The sequence below is a fragment of the Tachyglossus aculeatus genome, chromosome 11, assembly GCF_015852505.1.
Source record: "Tachyglossus aculeatus isolate mTacAcu1 chromosome 11, mTacAcu1.pri, whole genome shotgun sequence".
Lineage (NCBI taxonomy): Eukaryota > Metazoa > Chordata > Mammalia > Monotremata > Tachyglossidae > Tachyglossus > Tachyglossus aculeatus.
In genome coordinates this window covers 60,824,297-60,849,790 of record NC_052076.1, presented here as the reverse complement: position 1 = coordinate 60,849,790, position 25,494 = coordinate 60,824,297, and the positions used below count along the sequence as shown (strand labels likewise).

The 25,494-nt window shown below is 41.1% G+C and overlaps 1 protein-coding gene across 1 annotated transcript in view; it reads left to right on the top strand.

Annotated features, from left to right (window-relative positions):
• Nucleotides 1–25,494, top strand: part of DPY19L3 (dpy-19 like C-mannosyltransferase 3) — an 82,958-nt gene that overhangs the window by 13,426 nt on the left and 44,038 nt on the right. The window contains exons 3-6 of the mRNA XM_038753347.1: nt 278–417; nt 15,879–15,969; nt 20,064–20,185; nt 24,452–24,597. Of these exons, the coding sequence (XP_038609275.1) occupies nt 278–417; nt 15,879–15,969; nt 20,064–20,185; nt 24,452–24,597 (499 nt within the window). The remainder of the gene's footprint in view (nt 1–277; nt 418–15,878; nt 15,970–20,063; nt 20,186–24,451; nt 24,598–25,494) is intronic.

Genomic DNA, 25,494 nt, shown 5'->3' with positions numbered 1-25,494 from the left:
CCTTGCTACGTAAAAATAGATTAATTACCCACAGCTATATAGTTTCTGTAAGCTCATTGTGGGTGGGGAATGTGCTTGCCGACTCTGTTATATGGTACTCTCCAAAGCGCCCAATAAATATGACCGTCTGAGTGATGTAGGGTAGCATATGTTTTTAAAGCCTCGAATTTTAAACAGATTATATTAAAATATATATATTTTTTTCATTCTTGAAATTCACCACAGTGTCCTGAATTAGCGTGATTAAATTCTGGTTTCTGTACGATTTTCCTTTTAGTACAACTTTGCACAGGCAGAAGATTATGGAAGATTCTCTCATTTTCATTTGGTGGAACAGTTGCACTTTCCCTTGGACTGCTTACTTCCATCTACCTAGCAACTCTACATGAGAACGATTTATGGTTTTCAAACATTAAGGTAAAGCATTCTTTTGTGTGGTTACTTTCAGTTACAAAACTTATTTATTGTATTATCCCAGTTCTAGAGGAACCTACCTTTTGATGAATCCATTTTAGCAGGAACCCAGTGGCAAGATTACTGATCCAGTGCTAGGAAAGTGGAAAGTAGGCCGTCCAGGAAGCATAACCTTTAACATTCTCAAAGAACCAAGAGCAGGGAAGCACAGGACTTCTCTAGAGGGATATCTGAGTTTCTTATCCATCCCTTGAGTGCCAAAGAAGCCCTAATATTCCTAACGAATGTTCTTCATGGGGTTCCCAGTGAATCTACCATGACCTCCGTGCCTGGCACGAACCCACTGGCTTGAATGTTCCTAAGCATCTGAGTCTCGGGGTCTGGTTTTAAAATCAGCACTGACACCTGCCTACCCAAATGCTCAACCTTCCCCTCGTCCATTTGAACCAAGATCTGTGGGTAAAATTTAGGTTTGGTACGTGCCAGTAGATAGAGCAGAGGCAATGATAAGCATGCAGACAGCACATGGGTGAGGGCAGAGCTTTGGCAATTCATTTCAAATTTTTAAGGAGCACTTGAAAAGGGAAGGGCACTTCCCTTCTGTAGCATTCCTCATAAACAATCTGTTCTGGTCTGTTCTATGTATTATAACATCTCAGACAATTACGGTACTTAAGGTATTCTGCTGCCATTCAGATTGACTCCTTGTATAAGTAGTTGTTATGGCACAGTAATAACTCTCCTCTTCTTCCAAATGCAGTAGTAGAAAGCACCTGACTAAAAAGGACACTGAACTCAGTCCTTCAATCCAGGATCTTTGTAAATAGAGCTTACGGTTTCTATTCTGCACCATCGAACAACTGTTGTGTCCAAGTAAAATAGCCCTGTAGAGAGAGTCCAAATAAAATCAGAAGATGCTGTACAGAAATTGATTTTGAAAGGAACTCACATGAAAGTGGAGCTTATTATTTTATACCAGATATCCAGTGTCACAATTTGCAGTATGTAAACAGCTCTGTGAAGGGTTTCTTAGCTGATCATAATACCCCCTCTCTTTTGGTGACAGCATATGATTCTAATGCATCCCATTGTCTTGGAAATCTTAACAGGTTTTATTTTTTTCCCTTAGGCAAATCATACTATAGGTTTCCCTCCCCCCACTCCCATCAAACCTGCCTGAAGCTGTCTAATGTGGGCAGAAACCACGCATGCATTTTACCATGTACGGTGCCCAAGCTTCCCTACATTTCCCTGAGAAACAACAATGCCAGCAGTTCTAATACCGGCTCCATCAAATGCCAGTTGTGTGTCCTTGAACAAGTCACTTAAATTCTGTGCCTCCGTTTTCTCATCGATAAAATGGGGATTAGATGCCTGTTCTCCCTCTCCCTAAGACTGGAGGCCCTGTTTGGGACAGTAACTGTTTCCAGTGTGATTATCAGCATGGCTCAGTGGAAAGAGCACGGGCTTTGGACTCAGAGGTCATGGGTTCAAATCCCGGCTCCGCCAATTGTCAGCTGTGTGACTTTGGGCAAGTTACTTCTCTGGGCCTCAGTTCCCTCATCTGTAAAATGAGGATTAAAACTGTGAGCACCCTGTGGGACAACCTGATCACCTTGTAACCTCCCCAGCGCTTGGAGTAGTGCTTTGCACATAGTAAGCGCTTAATAAATGCCATCATCATCATCTTGTATCTACTGCAGCACTTAGTAGAGTGCTTGGCACACAGCACTTAACAAATGCCAGTATAATAATAAATATCACTATTATTAGTATTATTATTGTTCACTGGTTGTACTCTGTACCCCAGTGGAATCATGACTTGTAGGGGTGAGAGAGTGCAAATGACGCTATGCAATCTAGACTGTGAGCCCACTGTTGGGTAGGGACCATCTCTATATATTGCAAACTTGTACTTCCCAAGCGCTTAGTACAGTGCTCTGCACACAGTAAGCGCTCAATAAATACTATTGAACGAATGAACAAACAACTAGCGCTGTAATCAGTTTCTTTGCACAGGTTCTCGGTCCTGAAATCTCAGGACGGAGGTTCATCCATCGTTCCTGACAGGGAGACTCCATCAGTAGAGACCCCCAAAAGCTGCCAGATGTAAACACCTCTTTTATGCTACCATGCTGGAAATATTGCTCTTACCTTTAAGCGCGAGGAAAGTGTTTGCCGTCGGTATAAGATAAAGGGGGTCAAGTCTCTTGTAATGACTTTGTAGCCTCGAGGCCTCGACGCCGTTACAGAACCTTACTGCAGCATCTCCACTGACATTCTAGCCCAGCACCAGCTTCTGACATTAGCTCTTAAAAGCAACAGACATCATTTCAGATGTGAGAGAAAGGCCTTCCGCTTAGGGAATTGTCTTTATTTGCTTTCTAGCAACCCAAAATGATTTGTTGGCACCCCTAGAGATCATACGTGAGGACCTGATGTATACCTTAGAGGCAGAAAAGGAAATCCGTATCTGTTGAGCCTTCCCGATGAAGTGTAGGCATCTAAAACAATAGGTCCTATTGGAAGCAACACATTCTAGTGCAATAAGCAGTGGCAAGGAGTTGGGAGAGTCTTAGTTCTGGTTCTTCCACTGACCGTGTTACCTTGGGCAAGCTATGTAACTTTATTTGTTCACCTATAAAATGGGGATCATATATACCCCATCCTATCTCACAGACATGTTGTAGGTTTAAATGAGAGAGAGCACTTCAGAAAATGAGACTCGGCTGAAGTTAACATATTTTTAATAATCCCATTGTACATCTTTATGCTTGACAATAAAGCAGGTCATAATAATAGTGATCACTTCAAACGTCGTTGCTAGGAAAATAGGAGTTAGCGATGCTAATCTCCTATTTTCCAAAACGAGGTTTTATGTAAATGAATAGTTTACCCACTGAACTATCAAAACTCTGTAAGGAGGTAGGGGATAAAATGATTTTTTCCGAGAAAACTTAAATGTCTCAAGAGTACCTCAAATATAGTGCTTGTTACCTGGTGTTTGAGTTGACACCAGATGGCACTAGAGAAAAAGAATAGGCATCTTATCTGTATTTTATTTCCTTAAAAGGATAGAAGTTTCTGTAATAAAATCCTTTGATTAAATGTGAACGTTTTTCTCATAATGTAAGTGCTTCCTAATACTATTTTATGCCTAATGAATCTAATGTTCTTACGTGTACTAGTACACATCTGCTGGGTGCAAAGTGAAGTGCTTTGCGTTTTAATGAACACAAAGCCTAGGTAAAGTTTATTCTGAGTGTTATCTAAAAGAAAGCTCCTGATTTCAAAAGAATGAGACAAGACTTCCTAACGGAGAAATATTCAGAAATTGTTAATTCAAGTGCTGTAAATTGATTTGTTATTAATGTGATATGAGTTAAGTGCCTTTTCAGGGAGCCCTTTGAAAATACTTATATTCGTTCATTCATTCATTCAATCGTATTTATTAAGCACTTACTCTGTGCAGAGCACTGTTCAGATGACCTAACACCTGTCCACATGTTTTGTTTTGTTGTCTGTCTCCCCCTTCTAGACTGTGAGCCAGTTGTAGGGTAGGGACCGTCTCTGTATGTTGCCAACTTGTACTTCCCAAGCGCTTAGTACAGTGCTCTGCACACAGTAAGCGCTCAATAAATATGATTGAATGAATGAATGAATGTACTAAGCGCTTGGGAAGTACAAGTCGGAAACATATAGAGACGATCCCTACCCAACAACAGGCTCACAGTCTAGAAGGGGAAGACAGACAACAAAACAGAACATGTAGACAGGTGTCAAAATCATCAGAACAAATAGAATTAAAGCTATATGCACATCATTAACAAAATAAATAGAATAGTAAATATGTACTAGTAAAATAAATAGAGTAGTAAATCTGTACAAATATATACAAGTGCTGTGGAGCGGGGAAGGACGTAGGGTTGGGGGGATGGGGATTATTTATTTTTATATTTATGTTTATTATTAACTAGTGAATTCCAGAGTACATATTAGAGGCAGGTGGAATAATATTATTTTTGATTAAAAGTCCCAAGAAAATTTTAGAAGTATTCATATTATATATTTTAATCCATATTATTTTGGAGGAAAATAATTATAGTTGCTGTGTATCATTCAAAAAATAGAAGAACTCTGATCAGTGGCTAATCCAAATACTCCATAGCATTTCTGGCTTTTATGGTATTCAATTAAGAAAACTCATCAGTTACTAGAGCTGGAAATCAACTGATACTTTTCTAAGCAGAAAATTATACAAATATATCACTCTTCTCAAGGCTTGCTATCAAAAGTGATGCTTATTTCTAAGGTTTATTAGCCATAAATGACTGCATGAGACAAAACTTCCTCCCACATTTGTATTTCTCCATCTCTGACGGCTACAATAATTTCAAATTCTGGGTTTTCTGTATACGTTTCCTGATGATTGCAGATTCTTTATTCTTCTAAGCATTGTCTGAATACTTCTTGACAAATATTTCTTTGTTCTTTTTGTGCACTGTGGATGAGTGATAATTATCCAGATGGTAAAAAAAACTTGTACATAAAGCAGGCAGCCAGTAAACTGGCATTAATTTGTTTGCAATGTTTATAAATGTCTCCTGTAATGACACTCGTAGCTGAAATGTGTGAGCTTGGAACAGAGCAACCTAGAAGGTGACTCTAGAAGGAGAGAAACAATCTTGTTCTGTTCCCTTCACTCCACTGAGACCACACTCTTCCAGGTTTCCAATGACCTCCTCCTTGGCGAATCTAATGCACTCTGCTCTTTCCTACTCCCTCACAACCTCCCATTGTGGACTACTCCCTTCTCCTGGAAATGCTGTCCAGCCTCAGGTATTCCTCTTAGTACAGTGCCTGGCACATAGTAAGCACTTACCAAATACCATAATTATTATTATACCGACACAGTTCTACCCTAGTTCTTTCCCTACCTTTCCAGCTGCCAGCTCTTCCTATGTGGGTGTCCCTCTAGGTTCTGTTCTGAGTGCCCTTCTCTGTTCATTTCCTTAAAGAGTTCATCTGCCTTTATGGGTTCAGCTACTGCTTTTATGAGAATGACTCCCAAATCTACCTCACTAGCCCTGACCGTTCCTCTTTTCTGCTGTCTCGCACTTCCTCTTGTCTCTAGAACATCTCCTATTGGATCTGTGCCAGTGCTTTAAGCTTAATATGTCTAAAACTGAATATATCTTCTCTCCTATATCCACTCCGTTCAGCATCTACAACCAGTTGAAAACACCACTGTTCTCCCCATCTCTGAGTCCCACAACCTTGACATTATTCTCAACTTCTCCATGTTTTTCAGCCTGTTGCTAGGTCCTGTCAGTTTTTCCTCCACAACCTCTTCGGGATCCTCTTCTTCAATCAGTGGTATTTATTGAATCCTTCCTCTTCATCCAAATGTGGTCAGCATGCTGGTCCATAAACTCATTTAATTAGTTTATTTAATTAAACTAGTTTAATTAGTCCTAGTTTAAGTATTGCATCAACCACCTTACCAACCCCCCTTCCTCCAGTCCATACTTGGCAGCCTGGATCATTTTTCTGAAATATCACTGCAGTTGTGTCCCTTCTCAGAAACCTTCAGTGGTTGCCCATTCCAATTCATCAAGCTGAAACTCCTGACCACTGGCACTAAATCAACTTTAAAGCACTCATTCAACTCTTGCCTTCTAATCCATTTTATTCACCCACCACATCCCAGCTCACCCTCTTCATTCCTCCCAAGCTAACTGAGCCTCACTGAGCCTCATTCTTGTCTCTCCGACTTGTATCCTCTTTCATCACCTCCTTCCCTAGCCTGAAACTCTTTCCCCCTTTAAATTTGCCAAGCCAAAGCTGTCCCCATCTTCCAAGGCTTTTTGAAATTTCATGAACAGGAAACCTTCTCTTATTAATTTCTCTTCCCCCAACAGGTTTTATTCTTCCCCAACTACCAATTCAGCACTTCACACTCGTATACTTAAATCTACCTGAGCCACTAGTATACATATCAGCTTACATTCCTTTATCTTGCATCATTAATTCATCGTACATATCCTCTTTTCCTTCTCCCTCCTACCTATGACTTATTTCAGTGTCTTCCGTGTTCTGCTAGATTCTAAACTCTTTGAGGATAAGGATCAGGTGGACTAACTATTGTACTCTCCCAAACACCTAGACTAGTAATATGCACATACCAGGCACAGATAAATGCTGTTAAGTGAGGGAAAGAGATTGAGTTTTAAGAATGCTTCCATTTATTGCTTCAGTGACTAGCTGTGGATAATAATAACAATTGTGTTGTTAAGCACTTACTATGTGTCAAGCTCTCTACTACATATTGAGGTAGATTCAAGATATTCAGATTAGACACCATCCCTATCCCACATGGGGTTTACAGTCTAACTGGGTGGGAGAACAGGTACTTAATCCCCATTTTACAGATGAGGAAATAGAGGTAAGGAGAAGTTAAGTGACTTGCCCAAGGTCTCATAACAGGGACGTGGCAGAGTCAGGATCAGCTCCCTTCTCCTGACCCCCAGGCCCTTGCTCCATCTACTAGGCCATGCTGTGTCTCATAATGTTTGGACCGTGAGCTTGTTGCGGGCAGGGAACGTGTCTACCAACTTTGTCGTCTTGTATTTTCCCAAGCATTTAGTACAGTCCTCTGCGCACACTAAATGCTCAATAAATACCATTGATGATTAATGCAGTTGTTATTTAGCTCTTTTTTTAATGCTGGTGTACTTTAAGGTTTTAATCCTTGTATTTAGCACCATAAAAATTAAATGTAAAGTACGTTAATTTCGCAGTAGTATTTTCAAATGTGAATTCTATTTTAGTGCCAGCATGAAATAGGTAAAGATCCACAGTGTCTTTAAATCTCTTTGAAATGGAAGCATTAGTATAAAAGCTCCATGTCCGGCTTTGAGCTAAATGTCTGTTTTGATAGAAAATTAACTGAACTGATATTCACAAAAAGAATATTCAGTGTCAACAAGGAACCAGAGAGACGAGCAACACCAAGTGAAGGCTCTAAAAAGGGTGATTTATGAAGTAAGATTAATATTGACTCAAGACTACTAAAAGAGATCCTTGGCCGTCTTCATGAATGTGCAAAGCAATCTTTTTGTGTTCAAAGACACCACTGTCAACACTGTGAGTTGATTTGATCCTTTGTAGGAGTGTGACCAAAATAAGCCTTTTCTACCTTGTATGCACATATTGCTTATCTCACAGGGATGTTGTGAGGGCCAAAATGAGCTAAGTAATGAGAGCACTTTGGAATGAAGTGTAATATAAAATTCAGGGTATTGTAAAATTGGCAAGGCATCTATTCTTGTCCCATGCCCACTTAGGGTGAGAAACCCATTTCTAAAAAGGGCTTCTCTAATAAATGGGGGCTTGCCAACATCCTCTAACCAAGAGGTGGATGTAGGGTTGCCTATTTACGTAGGACTTAAGGTTTACAAAAAAGGAGAGTGAAGGAGCATCTTTCCAGAGATAGGGTAAGCATTTGCTTTGCTTTCTATCTGTGGTCTTGGAATGTCATTCTAGTGCAGATGAACACTTGCTTTATGTTAGCAGTAACATGGCAATGCCATGGACTCAGTTAAATAACCCAGTTTCCTTACCTGAATTTTTACCTCTCAGCTTCTCTGTTTATATTCCATATCCCAAATACTGGTGTGTCCTGAGAAATGGTGCACTAACTGATACTTCATTAATTTGAACCATCATAGTATATATATTTGAAACTAATAGGACACAACAGCAATTCCCTGTTGAAGTAGAGTCACTTGCAGCATCAGACAGGCTTACTATAAAAAGAAGAAAGAAAAAAACCACCTCTGCTTAGTAATTATGCCCCATGTCAAGGGTCTAATCAACTTTAGAGCAGGAATCATGCCATCCTAACAGATGGGCTCAAATTTAACCAGCCAAGAAACCATGTATGTGCATTAACTGTGTTTGCTGAGGGCATAATTCCCAGTCTGGAACTTTTAAAACAGCTGTCTGTGTTGAACTATTACATGTATGGTTGAGGTGATTTGCTAATCTAATTCGGAGCTGGATTAGCTCTTCAGAGTTTAAAAAAGGAGCTTTTTGTTTTGGTCACAGCCTGCATTATGTTCTGTGATAGGAAATTCAAGGTGTAGAAACGGAAACTTGGGGCCAAATTTTACCATTTAAAACTCCCTTTTGGAAAATTAGGCTGCCCCCCCACCAAATTTAGTGTCATTGGCCGAAAGGGCTCGGAACCTCATATTACTGTCAGTAGTGTAATGTCCACAGGGAGAGCATATCGTTAATTGCAAATAGCCACTCTTAAACTGCTACATAAGCCACCTGTTATATCATTTTAGCCTTATGAAAATACGTTCTCACAGTTTTTTGGCATTCTTATCCCTTAGTACACACCTCTCTTAAAAGAAATATTTTAATCCCTTGATAAATACTGCTTTCACTGGGAAGCCCATGCAATTGAAAATGGCTGACAGTTGTTTTGTGTACATTCGGTAGGCGTTAACCTCTTTTGGTGTACATTTTTGTTGGCATGGTACATCAGGCAAAGTATAAATTGCTCTAAAACTGGAAAAGTGTTTGAATGAGTAAAGCAGATGTTCTCATAGCGTGAAGCAGATGTAAAACTTGCAAGTGTCTGTCTAATAAAGTATAGCATTTGGTTGGCTACAGCTGGTGCAGGATAACAAATTAATCATGTTTGAATGCATTTTTGCTAATTAGGTCCCCCCCCTCTGTGTTTTATGCATTCATGAAGGGTGTGTCCCATTTCCTCTTTATATTTGAAGCACTATTTTTCCAGGTTTTATGGTATGCCTAGAATCTAGGAAAATTTAGGGTCCATGCACAAAGCTCTTTGTTGGTCAACTTGACTTTCCATTCCATTTTAAGTACTAAGTGTACAGTACTCGCTCAGTTCCAAGTTAATTGTTGACAGAGGGAGACATCTGGATCACCTAGAATGACAGATAATGCCAAAATAATTTTATATTCAACTTAGAAATGCATTTCTAAATTTATTTTAAAAAGGTAATTCACAACATTTCAACCAAATGAAATAATTTTGGGGTACACTAATTTTAAATGTGTCCAACATAATTTCCCCATTACAGAGTGCCTGGTCCTTTCTGTTCCAGCTCTCCCAACCAACCTCTCCCCCTTCAAAGCATTATTAAGGTCACATCTCCAAGAGGCCTTCCCCAATTAAGCTCTCTTTTCCCCCACTTGATCTCCCTACTGCATCGTCTGTGCACCTCAATCTGTGACTTTGGACACAAGATATTCTCCCCACTCCCCGCACCAAGGCACTTACGTACATATCTTTAAATTATATGTTATAAATTACTTATTTGTTCATATTAATGTCCGTCTCACCCTCTAGACTGTAAGCTCATTATGGGCAGGGAACGCTTCTGCTAATTCTGTTGTATCGTACTCTCCCAAGTGCTTAGTACAGTGCTCTGCACATAATAAGTAAGTATGATTGATTGATTCTGTGGGCAGAGCTGAGCCTGTTCTGCTGTAACAGAGATGGGGAGCAAAGTCTCCCTAGATAATAATAATAATGATGGCATTTATTAAGCGCTTACTACGTGCAAAGCACTGTTCTAAGCGCTGGGGAGGTTATAAGGTGATCAGGTTGTCCCATAGGGGGTTCACAGTCTTAATCCCCATTTTACAGATGAGGGAGCTGAGGCATAGAGAAGTTAAGTGAATTGCCCAAAGTCACACAGCTGACAATTGGCAGAGCCAGGATTTGAACCCACGACCTCTGACTCCCAAGCCCGGGCTCTTTCCACTGAGCCACGCTGCTATGGGGTTAAACGCGAGCTAGAAGAGAAAAGGATTAGAAGGTAAAGAGGAGAGGAAAGGGTAACAGGAATCGGGAAACAGCCCAACTGGTTTTTCCTTAAACTGCTTCTGTTCATTCATCATCAGTTGTATTTATTGAGCGCTTACTATGTGCAGAGCACTGTACTAAGCACTTGGGAAGTACAAATTGGCAACATATAGAGACAGTCCCTACCCAACAGTGGGCTCACAGTCTAAAATTCATTCATTCATTCAATCAATCGCATTTATTGAGCACTTACTGTGTGCAGAGCACTGTACTAAGTGCATGGGAGAGTACAATACAACAATAGACAGACACATTCCCTGCCCACAACCAGCTTACAGTCTGAGGGGTGTGTGGGAAGACAGATTTTAATATATGTTAACGACAGATATGTACATAAGTGCTGTGGGGCTGGGACGGGGGGCAGTACAAAGGGAGAAAGTCGAGGTGGTGCAGAAGAGTGGGAGAAGAGGAAAGAGGGGCTTAGTCAGGGAAGGTCTCTTGGAGGAGATGTGTCTTCAGTAAGGATTTGAAGGTGGGGAGAGTAATTATCAGATTTGAGGAAGGAGGGGGGTTCCAGGCAAAACGTGGGCGAGAGGTCGGTTGAGGTGGAGGCACAGTGAGAAGATTGGCATCAGAGGAGCAAAGTGTGTAGGTGGGGTTGTAGTAGGAGGGGGCAAGGTGATTGAGTGCTTCGAAGCCAGTGGTGAGGAGGTTTATTTGCTTTTTTTAATGCAGAGGCGGATGGGCAACCACTGGAGTTTTTTGAGGAGTGGGAAAACATGGACTGAACTTTTTCACAGAAAAATGTTCCAGGCAGCAGAGTGAAGTATGGACTGGAGTGGGGAGCTGCAGGAGGCTGGGAGGTCAGCAGGGAGGCTGATACAGTAACCCAGGTGTGAGAGGCTGAGTGATTGTATTAATGTGGAAACAGTTTGGAGAGAAAAGGGAGGATTGTAGCGATGTTGTGAAGGTGGGACCGCCAGGATTTAGTGATGGATTGAATGAGAGAGAGGAGTCGAGGATATGCCAAGGTTACAGCTTTGTGAGTCAGGGAGAATGGTGGTACTGTCTACAGTGACTGAAGACTCAAGGAGAGTATAGGCTTTGGATGGGAAGATGAGGAGTTCTTGTTCTTTTACCTAGTTTGTCTGGCAATATATAGTCTCCCGTCTCCTCTTAAATTGTAAACATCATGATCAGGGATTATTGAATTTTGCTTCTGCTTTATACACAAAGTGCTCATTAAATGTTGATGATGGTACACTGTCCTGTGTTTTTAGGCAGTCTGCAGAATTTTTTTATAGTGAACAGTATAAGGTATGAAGTGCTACAGCAGTGGGAGAGAGGAAATTACATTGTTTTGTGATTAAACATTTTGGTTTCTTCGATTTCCTTATAAAATAAGTTAGCATTGTTCAGATAATTTCCATTCATTGCTTTTACAATTCAATGATTAGTGGACTTTATTGCTATATATTTAAACTAAGATTTTGAATGGGAAAAGTTAAGACAGCAATAATGCTACTTTAGTTTTATATTGTGCCATCAAAGAAGCAGAGGAGCATTTTTGTTTGAAGATTAGAGATAAATAGAGTAATGTCACTGAGTTAAGAAGAGCAAAGTCTTTGACGGCTGCTCTAAAAGATACTGCATTAACCTGAATGGCAAGTGTAAAAGCTGAAAAAGCCAGTATCCTCTGTATAAAAGAAGATGTGGTAATGGGATTAGTTGTAGGAATCTGGGATTTTGTATCATGCTTGAATTGCTTTCTCATGCACAAAAGACACTTATTTAGCTCTCAGCTGTAGAGGGAAAGTTCAACTTGGTTTCTTTCTCTTCTTTAAAATAGTTTACAAAAATCTTTTAGTTAGATTACCTGTTTGAAAAACAAAGTGATCATTCTTTAGCTCGAGGAATTGTTTATACTTATCCGATTTTCCAAGGAGTAAGAAACTTCTAGGTAAAAGATAATTAGAATGTCCTTAGTTTCTGTTTTTGGACAGTGTGTGATTATTTTCCTTTGAGATTTGAGGAGAGAAGAGACACCTTTTTGCCTTCATGTTCTGCGAAAACCCCATTTCCTTTTGACGCAAGTATATCTGAAGTGTACAAAAGAATTAAAAAGCAAACACTGACGGAACATTTTTAATGTTAGGTTTTCAGTAATTTTTCCTCTATGACTTTCGTTCTGCGTGTTTGCTTATTTCAGCTGTAGGGTGTATATGCATATAAGACACACGTATATAGTAGTCCTTTATAGTTGAAGAAGGCACCAGTGGTGTGGAGTATAGATACTTAACTTTAGATTGTGAGTTTTTACTGGGCAGAGCACTTGCTTTGTTGTATAGAGAAGTTGTATAGAGAAGCAGCGTGGCTCAATGGAAAAAGGCCGGGCTAGGGAGTCAGCGGTCATGAGTTCAAATACCGGCTCCGCCAATTGTCAGCTGTGTGACTTTGGGCAAGTCACTTAACTTCCTCTTGCCCTCATCCCTGTCTCCATCCCCCCGTCTTACCTCCTTCCCTTCCCCACAGCACCTGTATATATGTTTGTACATATTTATTACTCTATTTATTTATTCATTTTACTTGTACATATCTATTCTATTTATTTTATTTTGTTAATATGTTTGGTTTTGTTCTCCGTCTCCCCCTTTTAGACTGTGAGCCCACTGTTGGGTAGCGACTGTCTCTATATGTTGCCAACTTGTACTTCCCAAGCGCTTAGTACAGTGCTCTGCACACAGTAAGAGCTCAATAAATACGATTGATTGATTGATTCTCTGTGCCTCAGTTGCCTCATCTGTAAAATGGGGATGAAGACTGTGAGCCCCATGTGGGGCAATCTGATCACCTTGTATCCTCCCTAGCTCTTAGAACAGTGCTTTGCACATAGTAAGCACTTAAATGCCATCATTATTATTATTACACTGTTCACCACTGAGCAGAATATCAGTCAATCACAGAGTACTGTACTAAGTGCTTGGGAGAGTACAATGCAACAGAATTAGTAGACACCCCCTGCCCATAACGAGCTTACAGTCTAGAAGGGGAGGTAGATATTAATGTAAATAAATAAGGCAATCCCATGTAAATTTTCACCTTTTTAAATGGTATTTGTTAAACTCTTACTCTGTGCCAGGCACTTTACTAAGCACTGGGGTAGATATGAGTTAATTCGCTTGGACACATGAGGCTCAAAATCAATCCCCATTTTACAGATGAGGTAACTGAGGCACAGAGAAGTAAAGTGACTTGCCCAGGGTCACACAAGAAACGAGTGGCAGAGCCGGGATTAGATCCCAGGTCCTTCTGACCTCCAGGCCTGTGCTGTAGCCACTAAACCACACTGCTTTGAAAGCCACCTGTATGTCTGCTTCTCAGTTCCCTTAATATCATCAATCGTATTTATTGAGCGCTTACTATGTGCAGAGCACTGTACTAAGCGCTTGGGAAGTGCAAATTGGCAACATATAGAGACAGTCCCTACCCAACAGTGGGCTCACAGTCTAAAAGATGTGGAGAAGAGAGTGTCAGGCTTGAGTGGGAAGAGTTATAATGATGGTAGCCCTTTCCCCCAAATGGCCCTCATTTGTATAGCAGCGTGAGGTTGGCCCAGCATGTTGCCCTTGATATCTTTGTAGTTGCAGAGTTGCATTCTGTCTCCTCGTCCTGAATTTGCAGTGGCATCTCTCTGTTAACCTTTGACAGTCCTTTGATTTCCCCTATATCAATGGGAGGGTAATATAGTTCTCATTAATTATTAAATTTCAGTACAATATGCATCAGGCCAACCAACACAATTGTCTTGCGTTCTCCCAAGTGCCTAAGCCCAAAGTAAGCTCTCAATAAATACCCCTGATTGATCTGATTGACAGATCTCACTTTTAACACGATAGGTAGCGTTGTTATAGCATTGCTGCCATCCGCCACAGAGGAAATTTATCATCATCATCGTATTTATTGAGCACTTACTGTGTACAGAGCACTGTACTAAGCGCTTGGGAAGTACAAGTTGGGAACATATAGAGACAGTCCCTACCCAACAGCGGGCTCACAGTCTAGAAGGGGGAGACAGAGAACAAAACCAAACAAACTAACAAAATAAATAGAATAGATATGTACAAGATAAATAAATAAATAGAGTAATAAATATGTACAAACATATATACATACAATTGAATGAATGAATGAACAGTGCTTGGAAATAGAGTAATAAATATGTACAAACATATATACATACGATTGAATGAATGAGTGAACAGTGCTTGGAAATAGAGTAATAAATATGTACAAACATATATACATACGATTGAATGAATGAATGAACAGTGCTTGGCACACAGCAGGCGCTTAACAAATGCTATTATTATTATTATTAGTAGTAGTAGTAGTAGTATTAGTATTTTCCCCGCCCCCCTCCTGTCCTTTAATTTCCAGGGGTGGATGTTTGTTCCATATTTTTGTGCAAGACTGATATATGTGAAGCATATTATTTTGGCCTCGTTTGTAGATATCTAGGAAGATTACAAATTGATAGGAATATAATTTCCTTTCACTTTCCATTATTCCTTTATGTATGATCCCTAGAGGTTATAGCTGGAGCTTTGCAGAATGCTTCTCCCCTCCTTCCCCATTCCCCCCACCCCCCCCCAAATCCTGTGTTTCTTTTAGTCTGTTAAATTCTGAACAATGCAGTGTTATGTAACCAAACATGACTAATAGAGGTTATTTTTAATTTTTGACTCTTCTGGGATAAAGTATCTTATTTTAAATTTAGTATGAATAGTCCTTTGATCACTTCCCCCTTTAATGTCTGTACTAAGTTGATGCCTGTCAAAGTAAAATTCATCCTGAAAACCTCACACTCAGTAATGGCACCATGTATTATTGGGAGCCAAAAGAAAACTCCTTCAGTCATTTATGTTGTTAATACATCATTAAATGTTGTTGATTCAGACATTTTTCCTGATTTCTTACAGTTAGGTTGATGAGTCCTAAAATATTCATTTAAAATTGTTTCAGCCTAAAGAAAACTCCCTCAATCATTTATGTTGTTAATACATCATTAAATGATGTTGATGCAAACATTTTTCCTGATTTCTTGCAGTTAGGTTGATGAGTCCTAAAATATTCATTTAAAATTGTTTCAGCCTATTTCACTTCCCGCTTCATCCCACAGCGTGGCTCAGTGGAAAGAGCACGAGCCTGGGAGTCAGTGGTCATGGGTTCAAATCCCGGCTCCGCCACCTATCAGCTGTGTGACTTTGGGCAAATCACTTCACTTCTCTGTGCCTCAGTTCCCTCATCTGTAAAATGGGGATTAAGACTGTGAGCCCCACACGTGGGACAACCTGATCACCTTGTATCCTCCCCAGCACTTAGAACAGTGCTTTGCACATAGTAAGCGCTTAACAGGTGCCATCATTATTACTATTATTATTCTTTACCCTTCAAAAACTCAACTGAAACTAGTTCACAGGATCTCAAAAGAATAGTTTAGCAGAGGTTTTTATTTGGGTCTTGCCAGTGGGTCGGGTTTCTTGCATCCTTGCTATTCTGAGATAATTGCCTTTTGATCATTTTCATAAATATATTTTATAACTTGTTGCAGGAAGTGGAGAGAGAAATCTCATTCAGAACAGAATGTGGACTGTATTACTCCTACTACAAGCAAATGTTACAGGCTCCAACCATTAAGCAAGGTAATTGTAACTTGACGAGCAAGGTCATTTTTTGACCTATTAGAATAAAATGTCATTTACTTGTATATATTTGCACTCCCCTTTCAGTAATGCAGTGAAAGTATGGTGCTGTTTAAATAGTAATTTTAAAACTTCATTATATTAAAGAGTGATATTTTTAAAGGTGGCACTTATATCGACTCTGCAAAAATAAGCTTTTCCGTTGGATTTTTTTTAAAAACATGTTGCTTGATTTATATACATACACACACACACATAACATACATCTCATGTGCTCTGTTCTTTCCTCCTATCGTAATTTACTTTCAGTCTCTCTCTCTCTCTTTCTCCACTGTTAGATTTGTAAGCTTCTTGAGGGCAGGAATCATGTATTATTACTTAAATTGTACACTCTCAAGCATATGTTTTGTACACAGGCACTCAGTAAATATTGTTACTGATGGATTGTTTTCATTTAGCTCTGGTGAAAGGATTGTTGTTCAGTGCAGCATTCAAGAAAATGCAGCATTTTGAAAGTAAAAATGAATTTCACTACTTCATTTTCTCACACCCCTATCCCCCTAAAATACTACAAATGTCAGAAGAGAGTATTAATGGGCCAGTTACTCTTTGGTTCATGCACTTGTCATATTGTTAGGATCTAAGTAAGAAGTAGCTTTCTCTCTGGATCAAATTCAGGGCTGTGCTACTGTTATTTCCTAAACCAAGACCAGTGTCAGCCATCCTTTTTTTTTACAAGTTCTAAAGGAAGGCGAAGACCTAGAAAAATTCTATTCAAGATTCCATTAATAAGGCTGTGTAGGACCAGTGGCCCTAATTGTGCTATTCCTCCAAACAGGCAAAATAAATAGGATTTAATTGGGAACCCAAATAGGGAGGTACAATGCAGAATATTGATGGAAGGGTTTATAAGGTAACTATTTACAGCTCCATTAGGGGTTTTTTGTTCTTGTCTTTTTTTTTTAAGATTACCTGGCCTACCCACATAAAAGGCAGTCTAATCATCATGTGATGGCTAAGCTTAGTTTAAGTGGACATTATTCACAGATTATTCCATTGACCAGATTAACAAACACTACCCTTCCTTTTTAGCCCAGTTGTAGCTAGGAGATAAAGAAAGTTTACCATATGCATGGTTCTGGGACAGGCTCTCAGGACATGAGTCACGCCTGCTGATGCCTGCTCAGCTCAATCCCAAATTCCCATGTTCAGTTCCCACAAGAACCCAACTGTGCTCCAGGTACTGGGGAGTTTTTAACTTGATTAGCCAAGAACCAATCCCTCCCCAGACCTATCTGGTGACTTATTTTTAGGCTTTGGTATCACCAAAATTGTGATTGTGTATGATTATATCAAAGAATGGTGTTTAATGATCACTTACTGCATGCAGAACACTGTACCAAGCACTCGTGAGAGTACAGTACAGTGGGGTTGGTGAACATAAACCCTGCCTACCAGGAGCTTACAATCTAGGTGGAAAGGCAGACATTAAAATAAGTTTCAGAGAGGGGAAATGGCAGAGTGTACAGATATGTGCATAAGTGAGTTGTGTCAAAGTATTTAAGGAATACTCACCCTAGTGCAAAGGCGATGAAGAGACGATGGTGCATAGTATGGGGAAAAGAGGGGTTAGTTGGGGAAGACCTATTGGAGGTGATATGGTTTTAATAGGACTTTGAAGATGGAGGAGAGTAGTAGTCTGTCAGATTCAAAGTGGGAAGGAGTTCCAGGCAGAGGGAGGATGTGGCAAGGGGTTGGTGGGGAGACGGATAAGATAAGGCTACGTTGAGTAGGTTGGCGTTATAGTAGGAAGTTGGAGGGGGAGAGACGATTGAGTAGCTTCAAACCGACTTTAAGGCATTTCTGTTTTGTGCATGTACACACACAGCTCCATAACTTCTCTTCGAATTCACAGAAAGCACTCCTGACAGAGGTGCTCTTCTCTGGGTACATTTGTGTCGGAAAAGGACAAAGCAGGACCCATAGTCCCATCCACTTTGTGCACACGCCAAGAGTGACTTTTATGCTGATGTGATCTTGCTTGCAGCACCTTGCATTATTGTCACTTTTGCCTCTTTGTCTCATGCTCAAAAAGAACAGCTCCTTTCTCTATTACAGTTCTCCGTAACAATAATAATAATGACGGCATTTGTTAAGCGCTTACTATGTGCGAAGCACCGTTCTAAGCGCTGAGGGGGATACAAGGTGATCGGGTTGTCCCACGCGGGGCTCACAGTCTTCATCCCCATTTTACAGATGAGGTAACTGAGGCTCAGAGAAGTGAAGCGACTTGTCCGAGGTCACACAGCAGACGTGTGGCGGAGCTGGGATTCGAACCCATGACCTCTGACTCCCAAGCCCGTGCTCTTTCCACTGAGCCACGCTGCTTCTCTACTGTTTCCGTACTGCTCCATCTCTGGCCATTGACTCCCAGTATTCAGCCTCAGTGCAAGTATGTTAGGCTTAGTTTCATTGCGTCTCCCCTGTCCTCCTGCTGTCGCTCGTTCTCTTCACATGTCCCAGCTAGGGCAGTTGTGTTGCAGTGAACATATCTTCTGCTAGGAGACTGATTTATTTCCAGGACTTGACTGTTTGTGGTCTGTCTTGCCATCTGGGGTTGAGTCTCGCCCTTGAGTGATGCTGATTGAACTGCTCAAAGAGAGGTGATTTCTGTAGGAAGATCAGATTTCACAGCTTTCAAGACGTTTCGACAGCATTACTACAGCTCTCTAAAAATAAAATACATAATATGAGGTATCTGTTAAGTACTTACTGTGTACCAGACACTGCACTAAGTGCTGGGATAGATAGAAGTTAATCAAGTTGGGCACAGTCCCTGTCACACATGGGGCTCACAGTCCGAATCCCCATTTTACAGATGAGGGAACTGAGTCCCAGAGAAGTGAGGGGACCTGTGCAAGGTCACACAGCAGACAAGTGGCGGAGCCAGGATTAGAACCCAGGTCCTCCAACCTCCAGGCCCGTGCTCTATCCGCTAAGCCACGCTGCTACTGTAGAACTTCAGCTGGGTCTTGAGCCTAATTCCATGCTAATAATGTTAATCATTTGTTATTTGCTGAGCACTTAACTGTGTGCCCAAGCATTGGGCAAGATAGGAGCTAATCAGGTTGGACACAGTCCTTGTCCCTCACGGAACTCAGAGTGTAAGTAGGAAGGAGTAGAAATTAATTCCCTTTTTACAGATGAGGAAACTGTGGCACAGAGATATTAAGTGACTTGCCTAGTCACCCAGAAGTCAAGAGGTGGAGCTAGGATTAGAACCCCCAGATCCTATTTATTTTATCTATCTATAATATATCTATTTATTTTATTTTGTTAGTATGTTTGGTTTTGTCTCCCCCTTTTAGACTGTGAACCCACTGTTGCGTAGGGACTGTCTCTGTATGTTACCAGTTTGTACTTCCCAAGTGCTTAGTACAGTGCTGTGCACACAGTAAGCGCTCAATAAATACGATTGATGATGATCCTCTGTTGTGGGGCCGTATTTTGGTTTCAGGAGTGCTTGTTTGACAAAATTATTTTTCAGAGTACCCGGACTAGGATATGGCTAGGATAGGATATGGCTGGCAATGGAGAGTAATTAGATGCTTCAGTAATTATTGCAGTCTTTCACCTTTCTTCATGAAGATGGTGAGCATGATGGCACCTTTGAAATTCTGTGATATTCCTCAGTGTCGCATTTAAAGGAAGAGCTCATGTAAGTGTTTAAAGCAGGGTAACTCCTCCTGGCTTGTAGATCTCTGCAGGGATGCCATTGGATCCAGGGGCTTTGACATTTTTCATGGCTTTGCTGTGGTGATCTCTCAATAGTTGGAACAAGTGCCCTGTCTTGGCTTCTTGGAAAATTTTCAATCATTTGTAGAGCCTCGTCTTCAATCGTAGAAGGTGTGATGAGAAAGTGGTACTATCTCTTCAGATTCCATTCCCTCTACTAGCAGATGAATGCTTTCTAATAATAATCCAAATCCTTCACTTTCGGAAATATTTTAACAACTGAATAAAATTTAAGCAGTACTACAATTGGAAGGGAGGTTGAATAATTTCAAGTTCTGACTTCTGAATATTGATTGCAGGTTTTCACGGATTAATGTATGACAATAAAACAGAATCCATGAGGACGATTAACATCCTTGAGCGTATGAATGTTTATCAGGAGGTGTTTCTCAGTGTTTTATACAGAGTTCTACCTATCCAGGTAAATGTTGGTTTTTAAATTATTAAACTAACATTAGGGGATGAAAGTACAGAGTCTTTTCGCTTCAAAATGCAGCTTCTATTTCAGTCCTTTTTTATCTGCATTTGTCCCTGACTGGCTCTACTGCTTTTAAAATCCTCATTTTTCCAATGGTATTTGGTGGTGTGTAGTATAAACTCTTACATGAGGTGTGTGATATATTCTCTCTTATCTTGACTCTATGCAACAATGTCCTTCAAAATGTCATAAAACTGCTCAATAATTATGTTCTAGTTTGACATCCACAACTCTTATTCTCCCAAGTTCCTGAATTTACATCTCTTCAAATATGGCACAGTTGAGCTCACCGCATGTGAACTCAAGTGGATAGTAAGTTTAGAAAGTGGCTATGGTAATCTAGGCATATTCATTGCTCCTAATTTGCTTCTGAGGAAAAGAAACACCAATTTACAGTCCTTTCAAAACTCAGGAACCTCATGTTGATAAAGTGCCAGAGCCGTAATAAAGGCGATAGTTCAAAGCAGAAAGCAGAAAAGCAGAAAAGTTTGACATTTTCTCTTTGGGAGAAGCAGCATGGTGGTGTATATAGTGCTTAGTACAGTGCTCTGCACACAGTAAGCGCTCAATACAATTGATTGATATAGAGCCTGGGAGTCAGAAGGAACTGGGTTCTAATCCTGGCTCCGCCACCTGATGGGAGGGTGACCTTGGGCAAGTCACTTCACTTGTCTGTGCCCAAGTTACTTCATCTGTAAAATGGGGATTAATGCTGTGAGCCCCATGTGGGACATGGACTGAGTCCAACCTGATTAGCTTGTATCTTCCCCAGCGCTTAGAACTTGACACATAGTAAGCGCTTAACAAATGCCATCATTATTATTTGCCCTTGTATAATTTGAAATTTTTAATTTTTCCACATTTTTATCTAGGGTAGACATGCTTGGCATGGGCCCTATTTAGCTGATTTTAGTATAAGCGTTCTCATGAGCTATTTTAAAATAAATTGAGTAGGTGATAGTTGCTTGGCCAACACATAGTTTAAATGGGGAGAGGGAAATTGCTTCCCTTTCCCCTCTCATGTGTCCCCCCTTCTCAAAAACCTCCAATGGTTGCCCCTCCACCTCCTTATGAAACAGAAATTCCGTACCATCAGTCCTAAAGCACTTGTCACTCTGCCCCCTCCTATTTTACCTTATAGATTTCTACTACAACCCAGCATGCTCACTTCATTCCTCCAACACCAGCCAACGAAGACTACCTCAGTCTCATCTATCTTGCCTCCAACCCCTCTCCTATATCCTGCGCTGAATCCTTCCCCCTTCATATCAGACGGTCACTCTTCCCACTTTCAAAGCCTTATCAAGATCATGTCTCCTCCGAAAGGTCTTCCCCATCTGATCCCTCATTTCCCCTACTTCCTCTCCCTTCTGCGTCACCCTCGCACTTAGATTTGTACCCTTTGTTCACCTCCCCCACAGTCCTGCAGCACTTAAGAAAATATCCATAATTTATTTTATTGTCTGTCTCCCTCTAGACTATAAACCCCTTGTGGGCGGGGATCATGTCTACCAACTCTGTTATATTTTACTTCTCCAAGTGCTTAGTAGAATGCATGGCACACAGTAAGTGTTCAGTACATACCACTGATAGATTAATTGATCTCCTCTTCCCCAAGTGCTACGTTTCACTCCGGACTAAGTAAAAGCTGTGTAACTTAAAAGGGTATGTGGTGCAAGTTGGGGGTTTGTTGGTGGAACAGGCAAGGCATCCCAAGACAGGTCTCTGGGTTGTACTCACTGGCCCCAGGGCCAAAGCTCCAGATAATGACCTGATAATTCTCTGTGCAGGAGGGTTGATTCCTCTACGAGGCCCAGGATATAGATCTGTACATCTGTGCTTTACTCGGCTTAAGCTCTGGGGACCCATAGCAAAACTGTAGGTTGACTTGGGTAAAATAAACATTTTTTAGTGGGGAAAGTGAGGCTATGGGTCGATGGTTTGTGGGAGTAGAGACAGATGCAAGCTCTTTTCTTGTTAAGAAGGGAGCCATTAGACTCAAGCCTAAAAGCCGGGCTTTTTTCCACTGAGCCACGCTGCTATGTGCCGGGTACTGTACTATGTACTGGGGTAGATACAAGCTCACCAGGTTGGACACAGATCATTTAATTCTATTTGTTCTGACGATTTTGACACCTTTCTATATGTTTTGTTGTCTGTCTCCCCCTTCTAGACTGTGAGCCCGTTGTTGGGTAGGGACCGTCTCTAGATGTTGCCGACTTGTACTTCCCAAGCGCTTAGTACAGTGCTGTGCACACAGTAAGCGCTCAATAAATACGATTGAATGAACGAATGAATAATACTGAACCCTTTCTGGGTTCCATGTGTAACTGCTTTACATTGCCTCGATTTGATTTTTATGATTGAGGAACATTTGTGTGCGATTGAGGTACTTTTTTTTATGGTGTTAAGCGCTTACTGTGGGACAGGCACTGTACTAAGTGCTGGGATACAAGATAATCAGGATGGGCACAGTCTTAACCCCGTTTTTCAGATTAGATACCTGAGGCACAGAGAAATGAAATGACTTGCCCACAGTCACACAGCAGACAGTACGGCTTAGTGGAAAGAGCGTGGACTTGGGAATCAGAGGGCATGGGTTCTAATCCTGGCTCCCTCACTTTTCAGCTGGTGATTCTGGGCGAGCCACTTAACTTTTCTGTACCTCAGTTCCCTCATCTGTAAAATGGGGATTAAGACTGTGAGGCCGACATGGGACAACCCGATTACCTTGTATCTACCCCAGCACTTAGAACAGTGCTTGGCAGATAGTAAGCGTTTAATGAAAACCATAATTATTATTAAGTCGTGGAGCCAGGATTAGAACCCAGATCTGTGGTCTTTCCACTAGGACACGCTGCTTCTCAAGTAACAGGTATCAGAAGATGAATGGATTGTACCTGAAATATTTGGGGATGGTGCTGTGCTCATCGCTGCAGTCTCAGTAACATTTCCTTGTTATTCGTGAAGCGTTCCATATTTTTGGTATTGACACCTGTCCACTTGTTTTGTTGTCTGTCTCCCTCTTCTAGACTCTGAGCCCATTGTTGGGCAGAGACCGTCTTTATATGTTGCCAATTTGTACTTCTCAAGTGCTTAGTACAGTGCCGTGCAGAAAGCAAGAGCTCAATATATACGATTGATTGATATTCTTTAAGGATGACAGAGGGTGACACTGAGGATTCAAATAATAATTCCATTTAAGTGCTTACTATTGTGTCAAGCTGTGTACAGAGTGCTAGGGTAGATACAAGATAATCAGGTCCCACATGGATCTCCCACTCGAAGTAGGAGGGAGACTAGGGATTGAATGCCCATTTTGCAGATGGGGAAACTGAAGCGCAGTGAAGTTAAGTGTCTTGCCTACGGGCCCGCAGCAGACGAGAGACACAGCTGGAATTAGAACCCAGGTCCTTAGACTCCCAGGCCACTCTGCTTCTTACCTTTAATATTTGTCCCTTTCAAAAATCTAGATGTTTCTCTAACTGAAATTTGGCCCCCGGAAGCAAAATTACCCCATTTTTTTTTTTCCCCAAAGACACAGTCAAAGCAATAAAGAGGAGGTGATGATGGTGCAAATCTAGCAACTGAAAGGGGATAAAGGAATAAAGCTTACAATAATTGTTTATCATCCAGCCCAGCACTTAGTCCAGTGCTTGGCACGTGCACAGAGCTTCGTAAATATTATCAGACTGAACCCCCTTTTTCCTCTCCTCCTCCCTATCCCCCCAACCCTGCCTCCTTCCCCTCCCCACAGCACCTGTATATATATTTGTATAGATTTATTACTCTATTTTATTTGTGCATATTTACTATTCCGTTCGTTTCCCAGACTGAGCCCCCTCCTTCCTCTCCCTTTCCTCCCCCTCCCCCCTTACCTCCTTCCCCTCCCCACAGCACCTATATATATATGTTTGTACGTATTTATTACTCTATTTATTTTATTTGTACATATGCTATTTTAACATGTTTTGTTGTCTGTCTCCCCCTTCTAGACTGTGAGCCTGCTGTTGGGTAGGGACCGTCTCTCTATGTTGCCAACTTGTACTTCCCAAGCGCTTAGTACAGTGCTCTGCACACAGTAAACGCTCAATAAATACGATTGAATGAATGAATAAAATGATCTTTTATAATTTTTTTTCCTAATATGGACCTTTGGGAAATCATCTTATTCTTTTCCTTTTTTTTTTTTTTTTTTTTTTTTTACAGAAATACTTGGAGCCTGTTTATTTTTATATCTACACTTTGTTTGGACTCCAGGCTGTCTATGTCACAGCTCTTTATGTAACCAGCTGGCTTCTTAGTGGAACGTGGGTATCAGGATTATTAGCAGCCCTCTGGTATGTTACAAATCGGTAAGTTCAAAGGGATTCATTTTTCCTTTCTGGGCAGGCAGGATAGAAAAGTTCATGTTCATCCCAAACTTAATGATTTTTGTCTGTGCAAAGGAAAAATAAGAGATTTGTCACTATACATAAATACTGGTTTATCCTGCAACTTCTCTTTGGTGGGAGTATTTATGGTTTGTCTTCCAAAATTAGAAAATGCATTTGGGGAGAAAAAATGAGGTTAAATCCTCTATATCTTTCTCTTGGAAAGAGCATGGGAACTGAGGCTAGTGTTTTAGTCCCAACTCTACTTGCCTGCAGTTTGACCGTGGGCATGTCACTCAACTTGCACACTGTGTCTTGCTACGAAAGCTATGGCTTTAATGTATAAACCTATGAGAGCTCTGGTTCCGATGCACAGAGCAGTCACAGACCCTGAACAGAAGTTACTACATCCCCTTTGGTCCCACTGTCTCACCCAACCACAGGGCAGTCCGCACATACGTAGTGACCTCTGTCCCAGATGGAAGATGTCTCCCACCCCTCCGCGGCTTTCCTGTCTGGCGGGTCCTTTACAGAGCCTCGGGCCGGGCATCCCCGGGTTGCTCGAGTTCGCTCCAGGCTGTCCTAGCCTCCCTTCTGGGTTGCAAGGAGCAGCAGCCTACCCAGGTGCATGTGGACCTCTTTATGGGGGTGGTGTGGATGCGGAAGCTGGGCTTCCGTATCCCCCTTGCCAACCGGGATAGCATAATGTATCACTGCCTTAGTTTTAAAAAGATTATCTGCCTGCAGAGTGTGACATTGAGCTTCTTCTGCATGGGCCCTAATCTACATATAAGCAGTCTGTGGAAATTCCCGGCGGGGAAAGTTCTGGGGAATCGGATAAGGTGTTCAGTCACCGTCAAGCGCAACTTCGGGCCATAT